The following is a 21,363-nucleotide window of genomic DNA, read 5'->3' as shown; positions in this document are numbered from 1 at the left end:
CAAATTTAAGATGAAGCCAGGAGCCCATATGGCTTCCTGCCATCTGTATACTCCACCTGCCTTAGGGCTCCAGGTGTGAAAACTGGCCTACTTCAACCTCATCATGTGAATAATAATTCAAGTTGTTCTTTAGGCCTACTGCCCCAATTCATTTATTTTGGAGTCTCCTGCTGCCTTGTATTTGCTACAAATTCATAGCTCTTTACCAAAACCTTAAGAATATGCCATCATTGCTTTCTTATTGTGAGGCTACTCTAGGTTCACACCGTACTTAAATTCGGTCCCAAGCATTAGATATATACTAAATATATGCTTGTCCAATGCCTCATTTGAAATGACCACATAATATATTTGCCTTAATAGCTTATTTTCCTTTAACCTCAACAATCTAACATAATAGCTCTACTAGAAAAGGTAGAGTAACATAAAAAAATCTCATCACATAGGATTTTACACGACATGAGTGCTTTGCGATTCAAATCAGTTTCTTAGGGATAATGAAACAGTTCTCAGTACAGGGCAAAAGTAGCAGGCTGACAGAGTGCATGATTCATACTGATATGAAAAGCAAAGATAAAGATTTCTGGAAAGGGATGACATACCCACTGGAACCATATCCTGGTACTGTGGCCTACTGACTGTATTGAACGTACTCGATGGCCTGGGAAGAACTGGTGGGCCTGTATGTCGAGAATCTTCTCCTACCTGCAAACCAGAAGCATTATTTATGTTGTGCACCAAGACCCAGAATGGTTTAAATCAGCACACCAAGCCTAGTTGTTCAAAATACTTGACAACGAGCATTAAGGACCAACTGATCAGAAAAGATGCCAGCTGAGGAGCCAACACAGGGTTCTCAGGAGCTCTGCTTTAGTGGCTGGATTGAGGGGAGGGGTTGGGACGTCCATGTCCTTGAGAGGGGCTGGGGCAGTGACCAGGGGGTACAGGGGTAGGTCCATATGCATACAATTATTGGAGCTGTAGAAGCTAAACAGCAGGCCTGTTCACCAGGAATAACCTCTGCTTTGACAGAACAAAATCCTGCAACAATACATCGGAGAGGGAACTTGGGAAGTACCAGTACCAAGTTATTCCCTCCTTTGGCCAAGGCAGGTTAGGGAATTCCCTGCTCAGCGGAGGCTGAAGAGCAGCAAGCTTCGTGTGGGGTTCTGAGTTGGTGTATTATCTCCTCAGGAGCAATTTTACACACCTATTAGAGCACCCAGTACAACAGCTCTTTCTGGTTTGAACCTCCCACACCAGGAAGCTAATCATGGCAGGTGTGAAAGAGCTAAATAGGGTTGCCCCAACCTGAATTATTTATTGTACCTATTACAGATTTAGAAACTCATACATACAACAAGTCAATGAACAAAAATGTCCTTTAATAGTCTTCTCAGTAAACTCTAGCATTGCTTTAGCTTCTGTTTTAGCACCCCCCTCCCCATATTACAGAAGTCTTTTCAGACAACAGTAGAAAAGAAGTATTAGAGAGTAAGAGGGGAAAAAAAGGCAAAATAACATATTGGATTTAGAAATTGGTACTTTAAAAATAGAGCTTCTACTCCACTCATTCAAACCTTCACAACCATTTTATCACATTGTATCTGTGCGGTGTTTGGTGAAGGTTTTTCTAAAGGTCCTAAAACTAAAAATACTGTTCCCACTCTACACTGCTTGCTTGTCCCTCAAGAATACTCTCACTCATTCTTCACAGTGTAATTCAAACAGCCCCTCCTTGATGAAGCCTTCCCTTCTGTTCAAGCTGACTTTAAATGTACCCTTCTCTGAGCTCCCACAGCACTTGGTATACATTTCTTAAGCAGCTGCCATTATCACCATTTTATAAAGCGTTTTCATTCATATTTTTATTCATCTGTATTATGATTAGTTTCATACATTTGCTCCTTAATAAGAAAAAGAAACATATGTTATTTGTATCGTTCACACCAACCACTATGTCTCTACACTGCCAGTGTTTGGTAAGAATTTCTCTGTTGGATGGAAGATACACCAACATTTCTACTACCTGTGATATTTGCTAAATGAGGATAAGAGAGTAGATGGAAAGACTCCTGTGTATGACTAGAAGTTTCTCGCTCTGTTTCTCTTGAATTATTGGCTTTGAAGAATAAAGTCAGCCACTCTCAGAGGAGATTCGATCATTAACGACATCTTGTTTGTCAGTCACAGAATTTATCACTTCAGTACATGAACATATACTTTTACTCCTTGTCAGTATGTGGTCATGCGTCATTATTTCCCAGAAGAGACAAATGTCTTCTCTTCAACAACCCACTTCTTCAAACCAGACCGTCAGACGGGGCAAGGCCAGATAAGTGTGTGGAGCACTGCAGGCGGTGCCAGAAAGCACATTCCCGTCAATGGTCTGGCAAGGCTGGGGCTGACTGCTGAGTCTTTGTGGGGTTATCTCGGTTCCATTGCTCAGTCTCCATCAACACGAAGAGATATCCTCACTTAAATTTGAATGTGTACCTTAGGATCCCTCTACCCCAACAGGCTATTACTAGACCATGAAAATAACTCAAGTCCTGAGACCGAGGAATTGAAAGAAAAAGGAAGGTAGCTATAAATCTTATGCAAGTAGTCCTGACCAGACCCAGCAGCCAGCTCCATACTGTGAAGTCAAGATAAGGTCAAGTGGCTAAAGTGCACTGGCCTTGTGATAAAAGTCAGGCAGGGCCCTAATTATGGTACGTATCACACACAAGGTCCAAAGGTGAGAGGTCTGTTCTGCTTCTAAGATAAATGCTGTTTGCATCATCCAGTTCATCACTAATGGTTTCCATGGCAGCAAAGTAAAGATTGATCAACTACTCATAAAATATAAATATTTCTGTGCATACCTCATCCTGCAATAGATTTATATATCACTTTTATATGAGCTTCTCAAGTATACTCTTCTATGTCTGCATTTACAATCAGCAAACACACAAGTATGTAAATCACAAGGGGAAATTCCAAGAGTAGAATTTTGATGAATAAAATCCAGTTATTTATCGCATTCATAATTTTTCTTATAAGAGAGGTTACAAAAATATTTGATCTACAATATAATACTGAAAATATAATATGCACATAGACATGGAAAAGGCATATAGGAAAAGAATCTTAATTCTTTTTGCCTGAGCACAATTTTTAGAAACAATGTATACCAAGCAATGATAAACATTCAAGGCATAAAGCCAGTATTAAAGAGAAAAAAAGTTGACTTAAAACATTCCTTTTATTTAAGCTACTAAAGAAAAAGGAAAACAGGAAGTGATTATTTCTTTTTTTTTTTTTTTTTGGTTAGGCTATTCAAGGGCCCCCATGTGGTTACCACAGGTCACTACAAGTCAGCAAAGTTAAACCGAGGTAGAGCTGTTAGTAATTAATTCCGCCCATTTTCTCTGGGCTCTTAGAGTACATGAATCAACTCTCATGGTGACTTTAAAGAATATTAGTGAGGACACCACCACCCCATAGCATTGGCTGAAGATTTTAATCCAATCCAGCAACCCTCACTTCAAAAACCTCCCTTATATGTAACTGACATTTTGCGCACTAAAAGTTACATTTCCAACCTTTTGTTCATAAGTTTGATGATTGGGCCTTTGTGTGACACGAGTCTCCCTCAAACCTCATTACAACTCGGCATATTACCCATCTGACGTGGAAAAAAAAGTTACATTTATTTTTTCCTATGAAGCTGCCCTTAGGTATGTACACAAAAGGCTTTACCGTCATCCTCTCTAGAACATTTCCTAACATTGAGAATTTTCTCTCACCAACTTCTGAATGTAAAAAATTCTCTGCATTCTTCAATCTTTCCTCATATATCCGTCTTTCAAAGTTTGTAAATTAGGCTCTGTGTATTTCCAGAGAGGCCCTGTCAACATTGCAACACTTTCCAGTCTCCAAATGATAAAGCTCTAAACCAAACTAGGAAAACAAAACAAAACAATAATAAAAAGCCCACCCATTTCCACAGCCACCGCATCCCCGTGGCTTCCACGAAGCGCTTGCCGAGGGCGGGGGGCGTGGGACTCACCTCGCCGGCACTGTGGCTGCGTTGCCTCGTCAGGTGCTGCCGATGAACCAGCGCGCTTGTGGGTCTACTGCTCTGGAGCGGGAGCCGGGGGTCGATAAAAGTGGTGGTGCGGGAGTTGTGGTCGACAAAAAATGCCTAGGAAACAGTCCCCTCAGTCAGTTGTCAATTCGTGCCACACACCTGTCTTCGCTGACCTATCACTGCACACGTTCAGGAAAAGACCTACTTTCGAGTAATGATCTTAGCTCCATTTTCTCATAAACTTAATCTTTGGGGAGAATTATTCCTGGTTTTAGGAAATACTCGAAGAGACAGTCATCAAAGACAGGATCTTAGAAAGGAGCCATATGAAAGGACACTTGGGCTTCTCTTAACTGGTGCTCCTTAAGTTCTTACTGCTCTCCACGGTTATTACAAAGTTCTTATTTATCACTTGACACTTCAACCTCATTGACCTCTCCTACACTGTCAGCCCTCAGGCTCCCAACTTTCCCAGAGTAGTGTCTCCTCCATTTGTCCCATCCCAGCCTGATGACCATCCTAGTATTTCAGGGCTTTCTCTTACACATGTATTAACAGTCTTCACTTGTTCCACATCTCCACAACCTTATTCATTTAACCGGTACCTCAGTATCGAATATTCTTTCTAAATGCTTTGATTACATTACTGCTCCAATCCAAAGCTTCCACTGGCTACCCATTATCTAGAAAAAAAAATTCTGACAAAATTTGGCAGTTTTCCAAGATTTTAAAATCTCCTTCCCATTTGCCTCTCCGGTTTAATCGGTGATCACACATTACATACAAATTTTATCACGTGCAGTGACTTTGGGCAAGTCACTTAAGTTCTCTGAGCAGTAGAATTCTTATAAAAACATTTCTCCCCCCATACTGTGAAAGAAGGGAGGAATCATGTCTATGGTGTTTACTGCAGAATTCCCGATTAGTGAAATCACAAATGAGCATAAACTGTTTCCCTCACTGTTGCAGTAAGGACTGCATATAACGTAGAATAGCCTTTTAAAATTCTTTTTGTTTAATTCTGAAGCTCTACACCAGTGCTATTTATCACTGTCATTAGGAGCCGAATGGTGTAAGTCTTCAAAGTAAAATTCGCTCTAGGGAATAATGAAGCCCATTATCTCAAGGACAATTAGAAAATGTAAGTTTTCCATGATCAGATAAAGTTTATTAGGTCATCAAGATAAAAGAGACTATTAGGAGAGCCGGGAGACACATTACCTATTAGTCAAGTGTCAGGGCACATGATATATGCCAATAATCTAAGCAAAAAAGAACTGACTTCTCAAACTGATGGAGCTCAGTTAAAGTACTTTAAAGACTAGGAAGGAGAAAACACCTAGGTAAATCCCAGGTTTAGATGATATATTTATGTCTATTAAAAAAATCACCTTTCCATTATGAAACAAAATATTTCTGTATATACATAATCAGGAAACAGGGAAAACAATTTGTAGGTAGCTCCCAAATAGGAAAAAAAAAAACACTTATTTCTTTGTAAGGAAATAACTTTAAGCAGTAGATGTACTAGAAGACAAAGCAGAGAAATATACTGATTGAGAATTCTTGCCAGTCCTTCCTTTATTCCTTCCTATTTATTTTAATTAATTAATTAAATTTATTATTATTTTTTTTACTATGTTCACTTAGTGAGCATATAGTACTGTATGCTGGCTAGTCCCTTCTTTCAATATCTGATTTCCAGGTACAAAGACTGAATTAAGTGGAAGTCTTGTAGGAGATGATGCCATCAGCCTCACATCCCTGGGTAATGCTCCCTTTTTCCTAACATGTCAGGTGGAACATCTATCTTCTCTCATCTTGTAAAAATAAAACAAAATAAAACAAACAAAAAACCACCAATGATAAACTCTATATAGGCTTATATTGGCAGGTTCTGGTCCCAAATGTCACACTGGTCCCCATTTGATTTGGGCTTCTAATACTTTATACATCATTTCTGCCACTATTCAAAATGTCATACAATAGAAATTAAATTATTTTGACAAATGGACATTTCAAAATAATAAATATTATAATCAGCCACATATCTTTATGAAATTAAGTTTTTATTAAAAAGCAATAATATGTCATGTTTTTTAAGGGAAAAATACAGAGAGTGCTAAAATAGATTTGCCTATTTACCTAATTTCTTAGGAATGTTTTGAAGGGATGGGTAACCATTTAGAGGTAACAATGATGCACTTGTAATTATAAGGACAAATGGGTGTGTACATCTAGGTCAGCTGTGATTTATATGTAGTGTCATAGTATAATTTGATGTTAAGAGGCTTGTCTAAAACCAATTCTCTAAAGAATTATACTGTAAATGCCTTGAGGGCAAGGACTCTTTCTTACTCATCCTGTTATCCCTGATAGCTTTTGGAACTGCATCTGGGGGAAAGATGCGGGCTTAGTAAATAACTCTAAAATGCTAATATCTTGACTAAAGTACAGAGAGACAACTCATAATGAACTAATCAAGTAATAAAAGTCACATTCTTTTACATAAGCATAGAAATACTTAAAGATCTTAAAAAAATAAATGAGGTGTGTGTATGTGTGTGTGTGTTTATGTGTGTGTGTGAAAAGCTTGGAGAGTTAAAGACTATAAAACCACAGATAGGATAGAAGTTTTTAAAACATCCCATTGTAGATATGGATAAACTACCAAGTTAAAACTTGAGAAGTGGGAGGCAAAGTAGTAATTAAATGGTTGGGATCTAAAAAAAGACAAGGCTGGTTCTGAGCGTTACCTCCACCACTTACTAGTGACATAACCGTGAGCAAACTACTTAACTTTTTTAAACCACAATATCTTTTCTGTGAAATGGGGATAATAACACCGACATCAAAAGAAGGTTAAATGAGATGGTTCTTATAAATTTTTTTAACATAGTGCCTGTGACCTCTTAAATGTTACTATTATTAGTACTAATAATAAGTTTTAACTTCTAAGACGTTTTTCCCAGGATCACAATGTATCTTGCTACATTCCATACACAAGGCTCAAAAAAATGGAGAACTAGGGAAACTAGACTTCCTGAGCTCCTTGTAAGTGTATGTGGCCCAGACTAAGTTATGGTCAATGTGATGTAAACAGAGTGTCACATGATACTTCTGGAAAATCTCCTTACAAGGAGATTTTTACAAGGTCAAGCCTTCCCCTGTCCTTCATCTTTTCTGCTCCCTGGGAGAAGGATGTAATTGGTGGAGCTCCAGCAGCCATACAGAACCATAAAGATGAAAGATTGTTGAGCAGAAATTGGAAGAGGCCAAGGCTCTCACAACTTGAGAAATCACCTCAAGAGCCCCAGACTGTCTACCTCTGAACACCTTTATGTGAGTGAATAAAAGCTTGTATATTAAACTTTGTATGGGTCTCTGTCACAATGCAGCCAGAACAAATCCTGATATACTGAAGTCTCTGCAACTCAGAGGAAACATGGTCTTCCTTAAATTCAAAGCATAGAAGAACACATAAACCAGCAACCACCATTATAAATAAAGATTTTCATTATTCAGTAAATAATGATATCTCGTTGTTCACCTTCAATATAGTTGGGTAACAGTTCTGATTTAAGTGAGATGTATAGTTGGGAACCTATAAAGCTGGGATTTGAATTTATCTTTCTGTCTGACTCCAAAGCCCAATGAGTAGTACCTCTTTCCCCTCGGTCTCCTTTTCATATATCATTTTGTTTCCATTCTGCCTTCTCCCTATCTTTTCCTTTTCATGTTCCTCCCACTCCCCTCATACTGTATGCTGTACATGATTTTGGAAAGCATTTACATATTTATTGAATTAGGCTGGCAATAACAGCCACTCACAGTGCTGGGCCTTAATACCGTTTCACCACTGAAAAGGCTGCCACTAATGTCAGACAGCAAACTGTACGTACTCTCCACAGTTTGCACTGTTAACCAGTTGGAGGCATGGCTGTAGGTGGGGAATAGGTGATATTTGTATCCCACAAAGGGTTCAGTTTCAGAGTCAAATAGAATGTGCACACTGTTGGGGCTCCTGAGTGGCTCAGTCGTGAAGCGTCTGCCTTCGGCTCAGGTCACGGTCCCAGGGTCCTGGGATCGAGCCCCGCATCGGGCTCCCTGCTCAGCAGAGAGCCTGCTTCTCCCTCTCCCCTCCCCCCGCTTGTGTTCCCTCTCTCGCTGTGTCTCTCTCTGTCAAATAAATAAATAAAATCTTAAAAAAAAAAAAAAAAGAATGTGCATATTGTTGACACATGCTTTCTAAGTCTGCCAAGTACTTGGGGAAAAAGATCTTAAGACCTCTATTAAATCCTATCACTAGAGCACTAACAGAATGCAGCACAAAGAAGCAATTACTTAGCATGTATTTTGCCTTTGCCCCACCCACTGTGCGACCATGGACAGGTTTCCTTGGTGCTTTGCTTTATCCCCATAAAGGGGACTACTCAGGTCACAGCTGAGTTGTGAAAAATGTATTCTACTTTAAAGTAGAGAGAAAAGCATAGAAAACTTACTGTGCAAAATTTAGGTTCGCCATTTCTATTTGTGACACACAAATCAATTATGTCAGAAAAGTGGATCATTTTCCCACAGGATATCCTAAGTAGTTTAAGCCAGTAACACAGTTGACCTAGTACTTTTTTTTTTTTTTTAATTTGGGTCATTTTTTTTCTGTCACCATCTTGAATAGTCTGCCTTTATTTATGGAAGCATTTAACATGTATTAATAAATTCTGTGTGGGTAAATAGCATGTTGAGAATGTAGACTCTATGAAAAAAACAGCTGTATCAAAAAATGGGTCTTTTTCAGATTAGCCATAGCAAAGCAAATTTTGAACAACATAGATTCCCTACTGTTAAGTTTTATTAAGGAAACTGACCCAAGCTTCACAGTGCTGGACCAACTAAGACTAACAACACAGTCAAAAACTGAAAGGAATGCAAATACACAAACTCAGATCTCATTTGAAAAACTTCTTCCCTTTCATTGCTTCAGGGCATGGTCGAGTCAGGAAATATGGGCTAGTTGGAGCCAAGTGATATTTTAGTGAGGCCAAACAAAATACGCTTCTCTCTTTACACAATTCTTTCTTTTTATTTTTTTAAGCTTCTATTATTTAAAAAAAAAAAGAAAAAGCCATCAGTATTTGTGAAGAAATACCAACCTCAGGCTCAACAAATCTAAGTTACAGAAGTTTGAAATTGTTTCCAGTTAACATTCTGCCAAACCAGGAATCCATATTAAAAGACCATGTAAACAGAATAAAACGAGCACTTGTAACTATGCCACACAAAGAAGATCAGCTCTTCTATCTTCTTCTAAAGAGCTATGGAAAAAGCAGGCAGTTCCAGATGGTGGCACAGGAAGATCCTGAACTCACTTCCTCCCACAGGCACAACAAATCTATAGCTACATGTGAAACAATTCCCTCTGAAAAGAACATGAGAACTAGCTGAACAGCTCCACAACAAAGGATAAAAGGGTCATTGAGATGGGTAGGAGAGGCAGAGATCTTGCCAAAACTTCCATCCCCAGTGTGGCAACCACTGGGAGGGGTCTCACAATGGAACTCCTCTGTGAGGGGTTTTTGCCTCACATTAGGCACCCCAACCCTTGGGACCGGAGAGACAAGCTCCCAAAACATCTGGCTTAGAAAACCACCAAGACTTATATCCAGAGGAACCATAGGGCTGTAGAGAACAGAGATTCTGCTCTTAAAGGGCCTGTGTGCAGACTCACTTGCCCTGGGATCCAGCACAAAAATAGCAGTTTGGAAAGAGCCTAGATCATATGTGAAGAAACTCATTAATCTCAAAGCATCTGCCAAAGGGCAAAAGTTTGTTGGGACTCTCTCCAGGAATGGAGGTACTCATGGATGCCATTTCTGCACTCTCACTTTAACTTGCTAGGGCCAACCCTCCATCCCCACCCTGCCTTATTCCCTCACACTGCTACCGCTACTGGCCAGAGGCAGCAGGTGAGCACCCCATCCCCTTTCACTGCTTTTGCAGCCCTGTCTCCTTCCCAGCTTCCCCCACAATGCTCCAAAGCCAGTGGGTGTGGGCAGCCCACACAGGGGATAGCCATTGAGTACTGGGCTCTGGTGGCCAGGGGAGATAGCATTTCTGGACCCCGTGGAGCTGAAACAAATGGAGAGGCAACTTGAAAGATAATCAAGAACTAGGGCAAGTTTAAATGATAAGGTAAATTGCCCACATAGGGACACCCCTTCAAGACTGGGAGAGATGGCTGTTTTGCCTAACACATGGAAACAAAGAGTCAAGCAAAATGAAGAAACAGAGTTATATGTTCCAAATGAAAGAACAAGATAAAATTCCAGAAAAACACATTAACGAAATGGAGATAAGTAATTTACCTGACAAAGAGATCAAAGTAAGGGTCAAAATTTGCTCACTGAACTCAGGAAAATGGATGAACATCGAGAAAACTTCAACAAAGAGCCAGAAAATAATAAGAAAACACCAAAGAGCAGTCACAGAGCTGAAGAATGCAATAACTGAACAATAGCTGAATACAATAACTGATAATACATTGGAGGGGTTCAACAGCAGACTAGATGAAGCAGAAGAATCCGTGATTTAGAATACAGGGTAGTGGGATTCACTCAAACAGAGCAGCAAAAAGAAAACAGAATTTTTAAAAGTGGAGATAGTTTAAAGGACCTTTGGGACAGCATCAAGCAAAATAACATTTGCATTTTAGGGGATACCAGAAGGAGAAAAGAGAAATAAAGGGGCTGAAAACCCATTTGAAGAAATAATGGCTGAAAACTTCCCTAACCCAGGGAAGGAAACAGACATCCAGACCCAGGAAGTCCAGAGAATGCCAAACAAGATGAACCCAAAAGACCCACACTAAGACACATTATAATTTAAATGTCAAAAGTTAAAGATAGATAATCTTAAAAGTAGCAAGAGAAAAACAACTTGTTATACAAAAGGGAACCCCCATAAGACAATCAGCAGATTTTTGAGGAGAAACCTTGCAGGTCAATAGGAAGAGATATGATGTATTTAAAATGCTCAAAGGAAAAAACTTCCAACCAAGAATACTCTACCTGGCAAGTTTATCATTCAGAATTGAAAGAAAGATAAAGAATTTTCCAGACAAGCAAAAGTTAAAGGAGTTTATTACCAATAAATTGGCTCTACAAGCTCAAAAGAAAGGGTCCTGATTAGTAATAACAAAACATACAACAGAAAAATCTCACTAGTAAAAGTAAATATATAGTAAAGGAAGCAGATTAATCACGTATAAAGCAAGTATAAAGGTTAAAAGACAAAAGTAGTAAAACAACTATAACTATGATAATTAGTTAAAAGATACATAAAAGACGTAAAATGTGACACAAAAATGTAAAATGGGGGTGGTGGTATAAAAATGCAGTTTTAGAATGCATTCAAACTTAACTTGCTATCAACATAAAATACAGCATTATATATATAGACTGTTATATATGAGCCTTATTGTAACCACAAAGTAAAAACCTATAGTAGATATGCAAAAGATCATGAGAAAGGAATCTGAGCATTACACTACAGAAAACATTTAAACCACAGGGGAAGAAAGAAGAGAAGAAAGAATGAACAGAAAGGAACTACAAAAAGCCAGAAAATAAACAAAATGGCAGTAAGTACATGTCTATCAATAATTACTTTAAATGTAAATGGACTAAACTCTCCAATCCGAAGACGGAGAACAACTGAATGGATAAAAATATAAGACCTATCTATACGTTGTCTATAAAGGACTCACCTTAGATATAAGGGCACACACAGACTGAAAGTGAAGGGATGAAAAAGATGTTTCATGCAAACAGAAACCAAAAGAAAGCTGAAGTAGCTATACTTACATTGAACAAAACAGACTTCAAATCAAAGATTGTAATAAAACACAAAGATGGGCCTTACATAATGATAGAGGGGTCAATTCAAGAAGATATAACATTTGTAAATATTTATGCACTCAACATAGGTGTACCTAAAGCAAATATTAACAGACCTAAAGGGAGAAACTGACAGCAATACAATACTACTAGGAGACTTTAATACCCCGGTTTACATCAATCGGTAGATCATCCAGACAGAAAATCAATAAGGAAACATTGGTCTTAAATGACACAATAGACAAGATGACCGTAATAGATACACATATAACATTCTATCCCAAAGTAGAAGAATACACAGTCTTCTCAAGTGCACATGGAATATTCTCCAGGAGAGATCATATGTTAGGCCACAAAACAATTTTCAATAGATTTAAGAAGACTGAAATCATATCAAGCATCAATAGTATGAAGCTGGATATCACTTACAAGAAAAATGGGAAAATCATAAATATGTGGAGATTAAACAACATGATACTGAACAACCAATGGGTCAATGAAAAAAATCAAAGGAGAAATTAAAAAATGTCTTTAGACAAATGAAAACAGAAATACAACATACCAAAATCTATGGGTGCAGCAAAACCAGTTCTAAGAGAGAAGTTTACAGCAATACAGGCCTATCCTAAGACACAAGAAAAAACTTAAATAAACTATATATATATATATATATATATATATATATATATATATATATATATCTAAAAGAACCAGAAAAAGAACCAACTCCAAAGTTAATAGAAGGAAGGAAATAATAAAGATAAGGGAGGACATCAATTAAATAGAGACTAAAAAAACAACAGAAAAGATCAATGAAACTAAGAGCTGGTTCTTTGAAAAGATAAACAAAATTGACAAACTGTTAGCTAGACAGACTAAGAAAAAAAGGGAAGGGTGCAAATAAATTAAATCAGAAATGAAAGAGAAGAAATCACAACTACTACCAAAGAAATAGAAAAGAATTATGAGAGATAAGTACATGCCAACAAATAGGAAAACCTAGAAGAAATGGATAAATTCCTAGAAATATACAATCTTTCAAGACTGAATCATGAAGAAATAGAAAATAGGACTGGACTGATTATTGGTAAGGACATTGAATCAATAATCAAAAAACTTCCAACAAACAAAAGTCTAAGACCAGGTGGCTTCACTGGTAAATTCTACCAAACATTCAAATAATATTTAATACTATCCTTCTCAAACTCATCCAAAAAATAAAAAGGAGGGAACACTTACCAAACTCATTTTGTGAGGACAGCATTACCCAATACCCAAACCAGATAAAGACACCACAGAAAAAAAGAAAGTTACAAACCAATATTCCTGATGAACCCAGATGTAAAAATCTTCAACAATATATTAGCAAACTAAATACAACAATACATCGAAAGAATTATATACCATGATTGAGGGAGATTTATTCCAAGGATGCAAGAATGATTCAAAATCTGCAAATCAATGTGATACACCACATTAATAGAATGAAGAATAAAAATCATATGATCATCTCAATAGATGCAGAAAATGTATTTGACAAAATTCAACACCTATTTATGATAAAAACTATCCACAAAGTGGGTATAGATAGAATGAACTTCAGCATAATAAAGGCCATATATGACAAGCCGACAGCTAACATCATACTCCACACTTTTCCCTTAAGATCAGGAAGAAGACAAGGATGCCCACTCTCATCACTTTAATTCCTAGTATTGGAATTTTATACCTAGTATTGGAAATCCTAGCCAGAATAATTAGGCAGGAAGAAAAATCCAAACATCAGTATCCAGAGAAATTAGGCAGGGAAAAAAAATCCAAACAATAGTATCCAAACTGGAAAGGAAGAAGTAAAACTATCATTATTTATGATCACATCATTTTATATAGAGAAACTCCTCAAGACTCCACTAATTTTAGAACTAATAAACAGATTGCATAAAGTTGCAGGGCACAAAATCGATATATAAAAATCTGTTGCATTTTTATAAACTAACAACAAACTATCAAAAAGAGAAATTAAGAAAACAATCTCATTTACAATTTCATCAAAAAGAATAAAATACCTAGGAATAAATCTAACCAAGGAGATGAAATATGTATACACTGAAAATTACAAGACATAGATCAAAGAAATTGAAGAAGACACAAAATAAATGGAAAGATATTCCATGCTCATGGGTTGGAAAAATTAATATTGTAAAAATGTCCATACTACCCAAAGCAATCTATAGATTCAATGCAATCCCTATCAAAATTCCAATGACATTTTTCACAGAAATGGAACAAACAATTCTAAAGTCTGGAACAACAAAAGATCCCGAAAAAACAAAGCAATCTTAAGAAAGAACAAAGCTGGAATGAATCACACACCCTAATTTCAAAACCTATTACAAAGCTACAGTGATCAAAACAGTATGGTATTGTCATAAAAACAGACTTATAGGTCAATAGAATAGAATAGAGAGCCCAGAAATAAACCAAAGCATATATGGTCAATTAATTTGTGACAAAGGAGGCAAGAATATACAATGGGGAAAGAATAGTTTTTTCAATAAATGGTGTTAGGAAAACGGGACAACCACATGCAAAAGAATGAAACTGGACCACTGTCTTATACTATTTACAAAAATTAACTTAAAGACTTGAATGTAAGATCAGAAACCACAGAACTCGTGGAAAAACACATACTGGTAAGTTCCCTGACATCACTCTTGGTAATATTTTTTTTGGATCTGATTTCAGAGGTAACGGCAACAAAAGCAAAAATAAACAAATGAGACTACATCAAACTAAAAAGCTTCTGCACAGCAAAGAAAACCATCCACAAGATAAAAAGGCAACCTACTGAATGGGAGAACATATTTGCAAATCACATGTTCAGTAAGAGGTTAATATCCAAAATATATAAGGAACTCATACAGCTCAATAACAAAAACAAAAACAATCGATTAAAAACTGGGCAGAGGATCTGAATAGACATTTTTTTCCAAAGAAGACATCAGACAGCCAACAGGTACATGAAAAGATACTCAACATCACTCATCATCAGGGAAATACAAATCAAAACCATAATGTGATATCACTTCATACCAGTCAGAATGGCTAGTATCAAAAAAGACAAGAAATAACAAGTGTCAGCGAGGATGTGGAGAAAACTGGAAGACTTGTGCACTGTTAGTGGGAATGTAAATTGGTATGGCCATTGTGGACAACAATATGAAGTTTCCTCAAAAAATTAAAAAATAGAAGTACCATAAGATCTAGCAGTTCCTTTTCTGATTATCTATCAAAAGAAAATGAAAACACTAATTCAAAAAGATATATGCATCCCCATGATTATTGTACCATTATTTACAATAGTCAAATATGGAAACAACCTACCTGTCCACTGGTGGACGAACGCACAAAGAAGATGTGGTATATAGATATACAATGGAATACTATTCAGCCAGAAGAAAAGAATGAAATCCTGCCGTTTGTGGCAACATGAACAGACCTTGGAAGTATTATGCTAAGTGAAATAAGTCAGACAGAGAAAGACAAATACTGTATGAGTTCACTTATACATGGAATAAAAAACAAACAAAACAAAACTTATAGATAACAGAGAATAGATTAGTGGTTGCTAGAGCAGGGATGGCGGGTGTAAAATGGGTGAAGGAGATCAAGAGATACAAACTTCTAGTTACAAAATATGTGTCATGGGATACAATGTATAGCATGATGACTACAGACAATAATGTTGTATTGCAGATTTGACAGTTGCTAAGAAAATAAATCTTAAAAGTTCTCATCACAAAAAAATGTAACTTTGTATGGTGACAGATGGTAACTACACTTATTGTGGTGATCATTTTGTAATGTATACAAATGTGAATCATTATGTTGTATACCTGAAGCTAACATAATGCTGTATGTCAATTATACTTCAATTTAAAAGAAAGGGAGAGGTATGGAAACAAAAGAACAACAATTTATAGGTTAGAAGCACTGTATATTGAATCTGTTCTTACTTCTGGCTTCTCTACAAAGTCTTAGAAATGCTTAAAAAAAGTTAATTGTAAACTACTTTAATTTTTATAAAGAATGTATTTACTTACACAGTCTACCCATTCCAAAATATAAATCACTTCTCAGCTCCTGGCTCCCTCCCTAGTATTTCTCCAATTATTAGGAATAAATGTGTTATTATTTTCTTTATATTATATCCCAACAGAACACTTAGCAATAGCAGAAATGAAAAGGCTGAATGATACAGTTTATTATAAGTAAAAATAGTCATGCTACTGTTTTCCACCACTTGGTTCATCTGGAGGGACTGATCCCAAACATTCCGTAACATCTGTATTAGTCACACAAAAGTTAAAGCAGGTTATTTTGTTAAACTGCTACGATCAGAGACTTAAAGCTGCGAGGAGACAAAACAGGAATCTGTGGTGCTCAAGCTAGAGTTCTGGAAACAGCTGGTCAGTTAGCAGATGTGGATAAGTCCAATATTCCCAACACTTTAAATATAAAATGTTAGCACAAGCATATTTTATGTGTTGGGAGTGGTGGTATTTAGGTGTTAGAAATATAATAGGAGAGCAAGTGATATGCTGGGGATGGCATGTACCATTTCATGACAGCTGATTGTGAGATTTTTTTTTATGTTATGTTAATCACCATACATTACATCATTAGTTTTTGATGTAGTGAGATTTTAAGGGAATATGCTGGCAGCCTGAAATGGGCTATGGTGGGGGAATCTACCCCGTGGAAAATGGCAAATGTTACAAATCAGCCTTCTTCCACACTTCCCCCGGAGAGCCGGGTTTTAAACATTTACCAAAACACATCACTAGAGAAGACTGAGGATAGAGTTATCCAAATCAGCCCATTTTCGGTACAGCAGAAAGTCACTGCCATGAAATTTTAAAATAGCATATTATATTGCATAAAAAAGATCCAGTACAGATCGTGAAGACAACTGTTTAAAACTAAAAGGCAAAGGCCATCTCCATACTTGGATAGTTCCTTCAAGATTCCATGAGTCTAGCATTTTACTCAGAAATACACTCACAAAACCAATCTCTGCTCTCTTCTCTCTTTCAAAAAGGTACACTGTCCCAGAAGTATTCTTTCCTGTTGTGTTCTATGTGTATTTATGTGAGTTAATGCTTAATCTAACACCCTTTTACCCCGTTAAAAAATCAGCAAGAGATCATTTAAAATCCACATGCTATTTACAAGTTTAGAACTAAATTCCATCTCCACCTGGACTGCTGTATAACTTCAGGTTATTAAACCAGGTAGCCACTACAAAGAGGTATTGTTTCAAAGCAATTAAAGAGATGTGCCACAAAAATAACAAATGTAGTCATCAAACTAACAAAAAGTGTGTTTTTCAAAGTGTAGAGCTTATCCTAAGATATTTTAGGGATTCACTTGAGACTTCCAAATACTAAGTTGCATTGTACTCATTGAGATGAACCTGACGCAATAAGTTGTGGCTATCAGCTTCATGTGGGATACAACCAAAATCTATGTCATCACTGGGTCAACCTCTGCAGCCACATTGGTTATTACAGTCTGGTAAAATGAGAATCCTTTAGTAGGCTCAGACTGTGGAAACTTTCACTGTACAAATATTTGTTCTCTTCTCAAAATCTATCCTCATAACCATAACTGCTACTTGCCATGGTCATCTAAGTTGGGTATTTGGACCATTCTGCTACTCAAACCCCCAATCTGACATTCAAAGTCACAAAACTCTGGGGTTACTGTGTTTGGATACAGAAATGGATGTCAATTTAGCTAGGAGATAGAGCATATGATTTTTGTAAGAAAAACTACAAGAGGCGTCTTCTTCCTGCCTTGTTTTCGGCCTTTTTGCTCTCAGAGCCGCTGATAGCAAGATGTCTTCGGGAAATGCCAAAATTGGGCATCCTGCCCCCAACTTCATAGCCACGGCTGTTATGCCAGATGGCCAGTTCAAAGATCTCAGCCTATCTGACTACAAAGGAAAATACATTGTGTTCTTCTTTTACCCTCTTGACTTCACCTTTGTGTGTCCCACGGAGATCATTGCTTTCAGTGACAGGGCAGAAGAATTTAAGAAACTCAACTGTCAAGTGATTGGTGCTTCTGTGGATTCTCATTTCTGTCACCTGGCATGGATCAACACACCCAAGAAACAAGGAGGACTGGGCCCCAGAACATTCCCTTGGTATCAGACCCCAAGCGCACCATTGCTCAGGACTATGGAGTCTTAAAGGCTGATGAAGGCATCTCCTTCAGGGGCCTCTTTATCATTGACGATAAAGGTATCCTTAGGCAGATCACGGTAAATGACCTTCCTGTAGGCCACTCTGTGGATGAGACTCTGCGACTGGTTCAGGCCTTCCAGTTTACTGACAAGCATGGGGAAGTGTGCCCAGCTGGCTGGAAGCCTGGCAGTGATACCATCAAGCCTGATGTCCAGAAGAGCAAAGAATATTTCTCTAAGCAGAAGTGAGCGCCGGGTCGTTTTAGGGCTGGGCTGCAGTGGGTGGCCATGAAAACAAAATCTCTCTTGTATTATTGTCATGCTTAGAACATAAGACTTTAGACTGTGCAGATGTGGTATGGGGACAGGACAGGCCTTTTCTGCAGGGGTTGGGGAGGCCAGCCTTTCTTTTCTGGAGAGAAGGGCCTGAGCTGTTATGGGGCAGGCCAACTGTATGTACAGTAGCAGGGCATCACGTTCTGTCTTTTGTTTCTATTAAACTTGAACCGAGAAGAAAAAAAAAAAAGAAATAAAAAAAGAAAAACTACAAGAAACTATGAGAAAAGACATTTCACTTTAAATAAAAAGATGATTAGCATTTTTCTATTTTAAAAAATGAAGTTTATGGGTGCCTGGGTGGCTCAGTTGGTTAAGCAACTGCCTTCAGCTCAGGTCATAATCCCGGAGTCCCAGGATCGAGTCCCGCATCGGGCTCCCGGCTCAGCAGGGAATCTGCTTCTCCCTCTGATGCTTTCTCTCCCCGCTCATGCTTTCTCTCTCTCTCTTTCTCTCTCAATAAATAAATAAAATCTTTAAAAAAAATGAAGTTTATGATACTTTTAAAGTTCCAAGTTTCTTAGTATATCAATTTAGGCCATGTAGAATGATCTAGGAAAAACACTTCGTGTTATACTGTTTTAGAGTACAAAACAAAGAGGCAAGGGGGAAAAAAAGTTATTCCATATTGAATATCTGGAAGAGGGGCCACAAACTAACATTCTTTTCTAAAAAATTAAACCAAGTGATAAGCTCATTGTGTGAACTTAAGAAATAAGAAGATTTATAGTATTTTTCTCATTATCCATGCCATTTTGCATCATTTTCTCTGTTATCCTTAACCCTCTGCAATAGAGATTCTACTGATAATACTCCAATGACATGAGTCTGTGATGGTTCATTTTATATGTTAATTTTACTGGGCCACCAGGTGCTCAGACATTTGGCCAGACATTATGGGTGTATCTGTAAGTGTGTTTCTGGGTGAGATTAACATTTGAGTCAACAGACAGAGTTACGCAGATTGTCCTCCCTAATGTGGGTGGGCCTCACCCAATCAACTGAAGAGCTCCATAGACCAAAAAGGCTGAGAAGAGGTAAACCCGTCTGCCTAACTGAATTGGGATACTGGTGTTTTCCTGGCTTTCAGACTCAGACTGAAACATAGGCTGTTCTTGGGTCTCGAGCCTGCCAGGTTTTGGATTAGAACTTACACCATTAGTTCTTGTGTGTGTATCACACACACACACACACACACACACACACACATACACACACAGAAAACATAGCTTATATAGAGTCTCTTAAAATTTGCCCTTTACTTCTTCATAGGAATCAAACACACCTATCTGGTGTTTTCCTGTCTACATGACTTTACATTGGGTGTTTTTCCTCCCCATCCCCTATTTTCTCTTCTCTGTAATCTCTTTTTATCAAAATCCTACTCATCATTCAAGGTTCTGTTGTAATCCTACCTTTGCTATGAAAACTTTCCAGGTATCCCATGCAAGAAATAGGTCATCCTGTACTGGATCATTGCAGGTGCTATACCAGGCACACCATACATTCTTTTATAGTCCAAATGAGAAGCATTAGGGGTAAGCAGTCTGGGGGAGGAATGTCTAGAGGCTTTACACAGGAAATGCGTGATTTTGTGCAAAGGGATCTGATTTTAGTTCTAGTTCTAAGGAGAAAGTTACTTATCTTGCTGAGGATGTTTTTAAACCTTACTTTCATGACCATGGCTGATGGAGAATGTAACCACCAGAGTAAAGGTGGCTGATCCAGCAAGAGAACAAATCTACCAGAATGACCGCAATAACCATGGTAGAAAAACAGATCGCTCTGGGTTGTTATACAGTTTTAAGGCAGAAGCAAACACCTGAGGGCAGACAACCCTTCAGTGTCATGAACAACATGGACAACAAAGAACAATAGCAAAAGGAACCCCACTTTGAAGAAACCATTCTGTTGGACCACCATGGTGAAAGGAGATCAGCAGTATGTTAAAGCAGGAATGGGACACTGATTAATCCTACAGTATATCTTTTATAAAGCCATTGTACATTTCCTATTAGAGTAAGAATGTGGCCATTAACAACAAATCTTTATCATTTTCATAAAATTCTAAATTGATGATACTCTTAGTTATTGTACCATATAGACCTCTGCTTTAACCTAACCAAATCAAGATTTTTTGGCGAGGTGGGTAGCAATAACCAGGTGAGCAGCACTCCTGGCTAAAAATAAATAAATTAAAACTGTTCATTTTATTTTGTATGTATTTATATATTCCATATCTTTGTTTTCTCCAAACTAAATCTCTAGAGGTTTGTAATTGTACAGCTTTTATCTTCTATACCATATGTCAAGGAATATTAAATCAATGACTGATCATTATAATCTTAATTGTTTTCTTCCATTTGTAATGCCACCATTATTTAAGTTGATGCTAACCACAGCCCCAGGAGCTGGAAAGGACAGGTTACTAATCCTCACTTCAGAGAAAAGTGAGGTTCACAAAATTCAGATCAGATGTAAATGATCCAGAAATCCTGACCCCACTACAGCATAATTTTCTCAAATCCATCAAATTAACAATAGGAAGAGAGAGAGAAAGTGAGAGAAACAGAGAGAAAGAGAGAAAGAAAGAAAGAGAGAGAGGAAGGAAGGAAGGAAGGAAGGAAGGAAGGAAGGAAGGAAGGAAGGAAGGAAGGAAGTGAGGGAGGGGGGAGGGAGGGAGAGAGGGGGGAGGGAGGGAGGGAGGAAGGGAGGGAGGAAGGAAGGAAGGAAGGAAGAAAGAAAAAGAAGAGAAAGAAAAGAAAGAAAAGAAAGAAAAGATGAAAGAAAGAAAGAAAGAAAGAAAG

At 37.7% G+C, this 21,363-nt stretch overlaps 1 protein-coding gene and 2 pseudogenes across 9 annotated transcripts in view; 2 read left to right on the top strand and 1 right to left on the bottom strand.

The window, feature by feature from the left end:
* Positions 1-21,363, bottom strand: part of HECW2 (HECT, C2 and WW domain containing E3 ubiquitin protein ligase 2) — a 349,247-nt gene that overhangs the window by 67,461 nt on the left and 260,423 nt on the right. For 8 of the 9 annotated variants that reach the window (XM_073880902.1, XM_025894329.2, XM_073880912.1 and 5 more), the window contains 2 exons: positions 4,055-4,189; positions 603-705 (listed from right to left, as the gene is read on the bottom strand). In XM_073880902.1, coding sequence (XP_073737003.1) covers positions 603-705; positions 4,055-4,189 — 238 coding nt within the window. The remainder of the gene's footprint in view (positions 1-602; positions 706-4,054; positions 4,190-21,363) is intronic. The other variant, XM_073880916.1, reaches the window with a different exon arrangement.
* LOC112808097 (small nucleolar RNA U13) lies at positions 3,585-3,676 on the top strand (annotated as a pseudogene).
* Positions 17,817-18,727, top strand: LOC112840819 (peroxiredoxin-1 pseudogene; annotated as a pseudogene).

Source organism: Callorhinus ursinus, unplaced genomic scaffold (genome assembly GCF_003265705.2).
Source record: "Callorhinus ursinus isolate GAN/ISIS: 27379988/994484 unplaced genomic scaffold, GSC_fseal_2.0 scaffold2, whole genome shotgun sequence".
In the NCBI taxonomy this organism is placed as follows: Eukaryota; Metazoa; Chordata; class Mammalia; order Carnivora; family Otariidae; genus Callorhinus; species Callorhinus ursinus.
The sequence above is the reverse complement of the archived record's forward strand: the minus strand, read 5'-3'. Positions and strand labels throughout refer to the sequence as shown.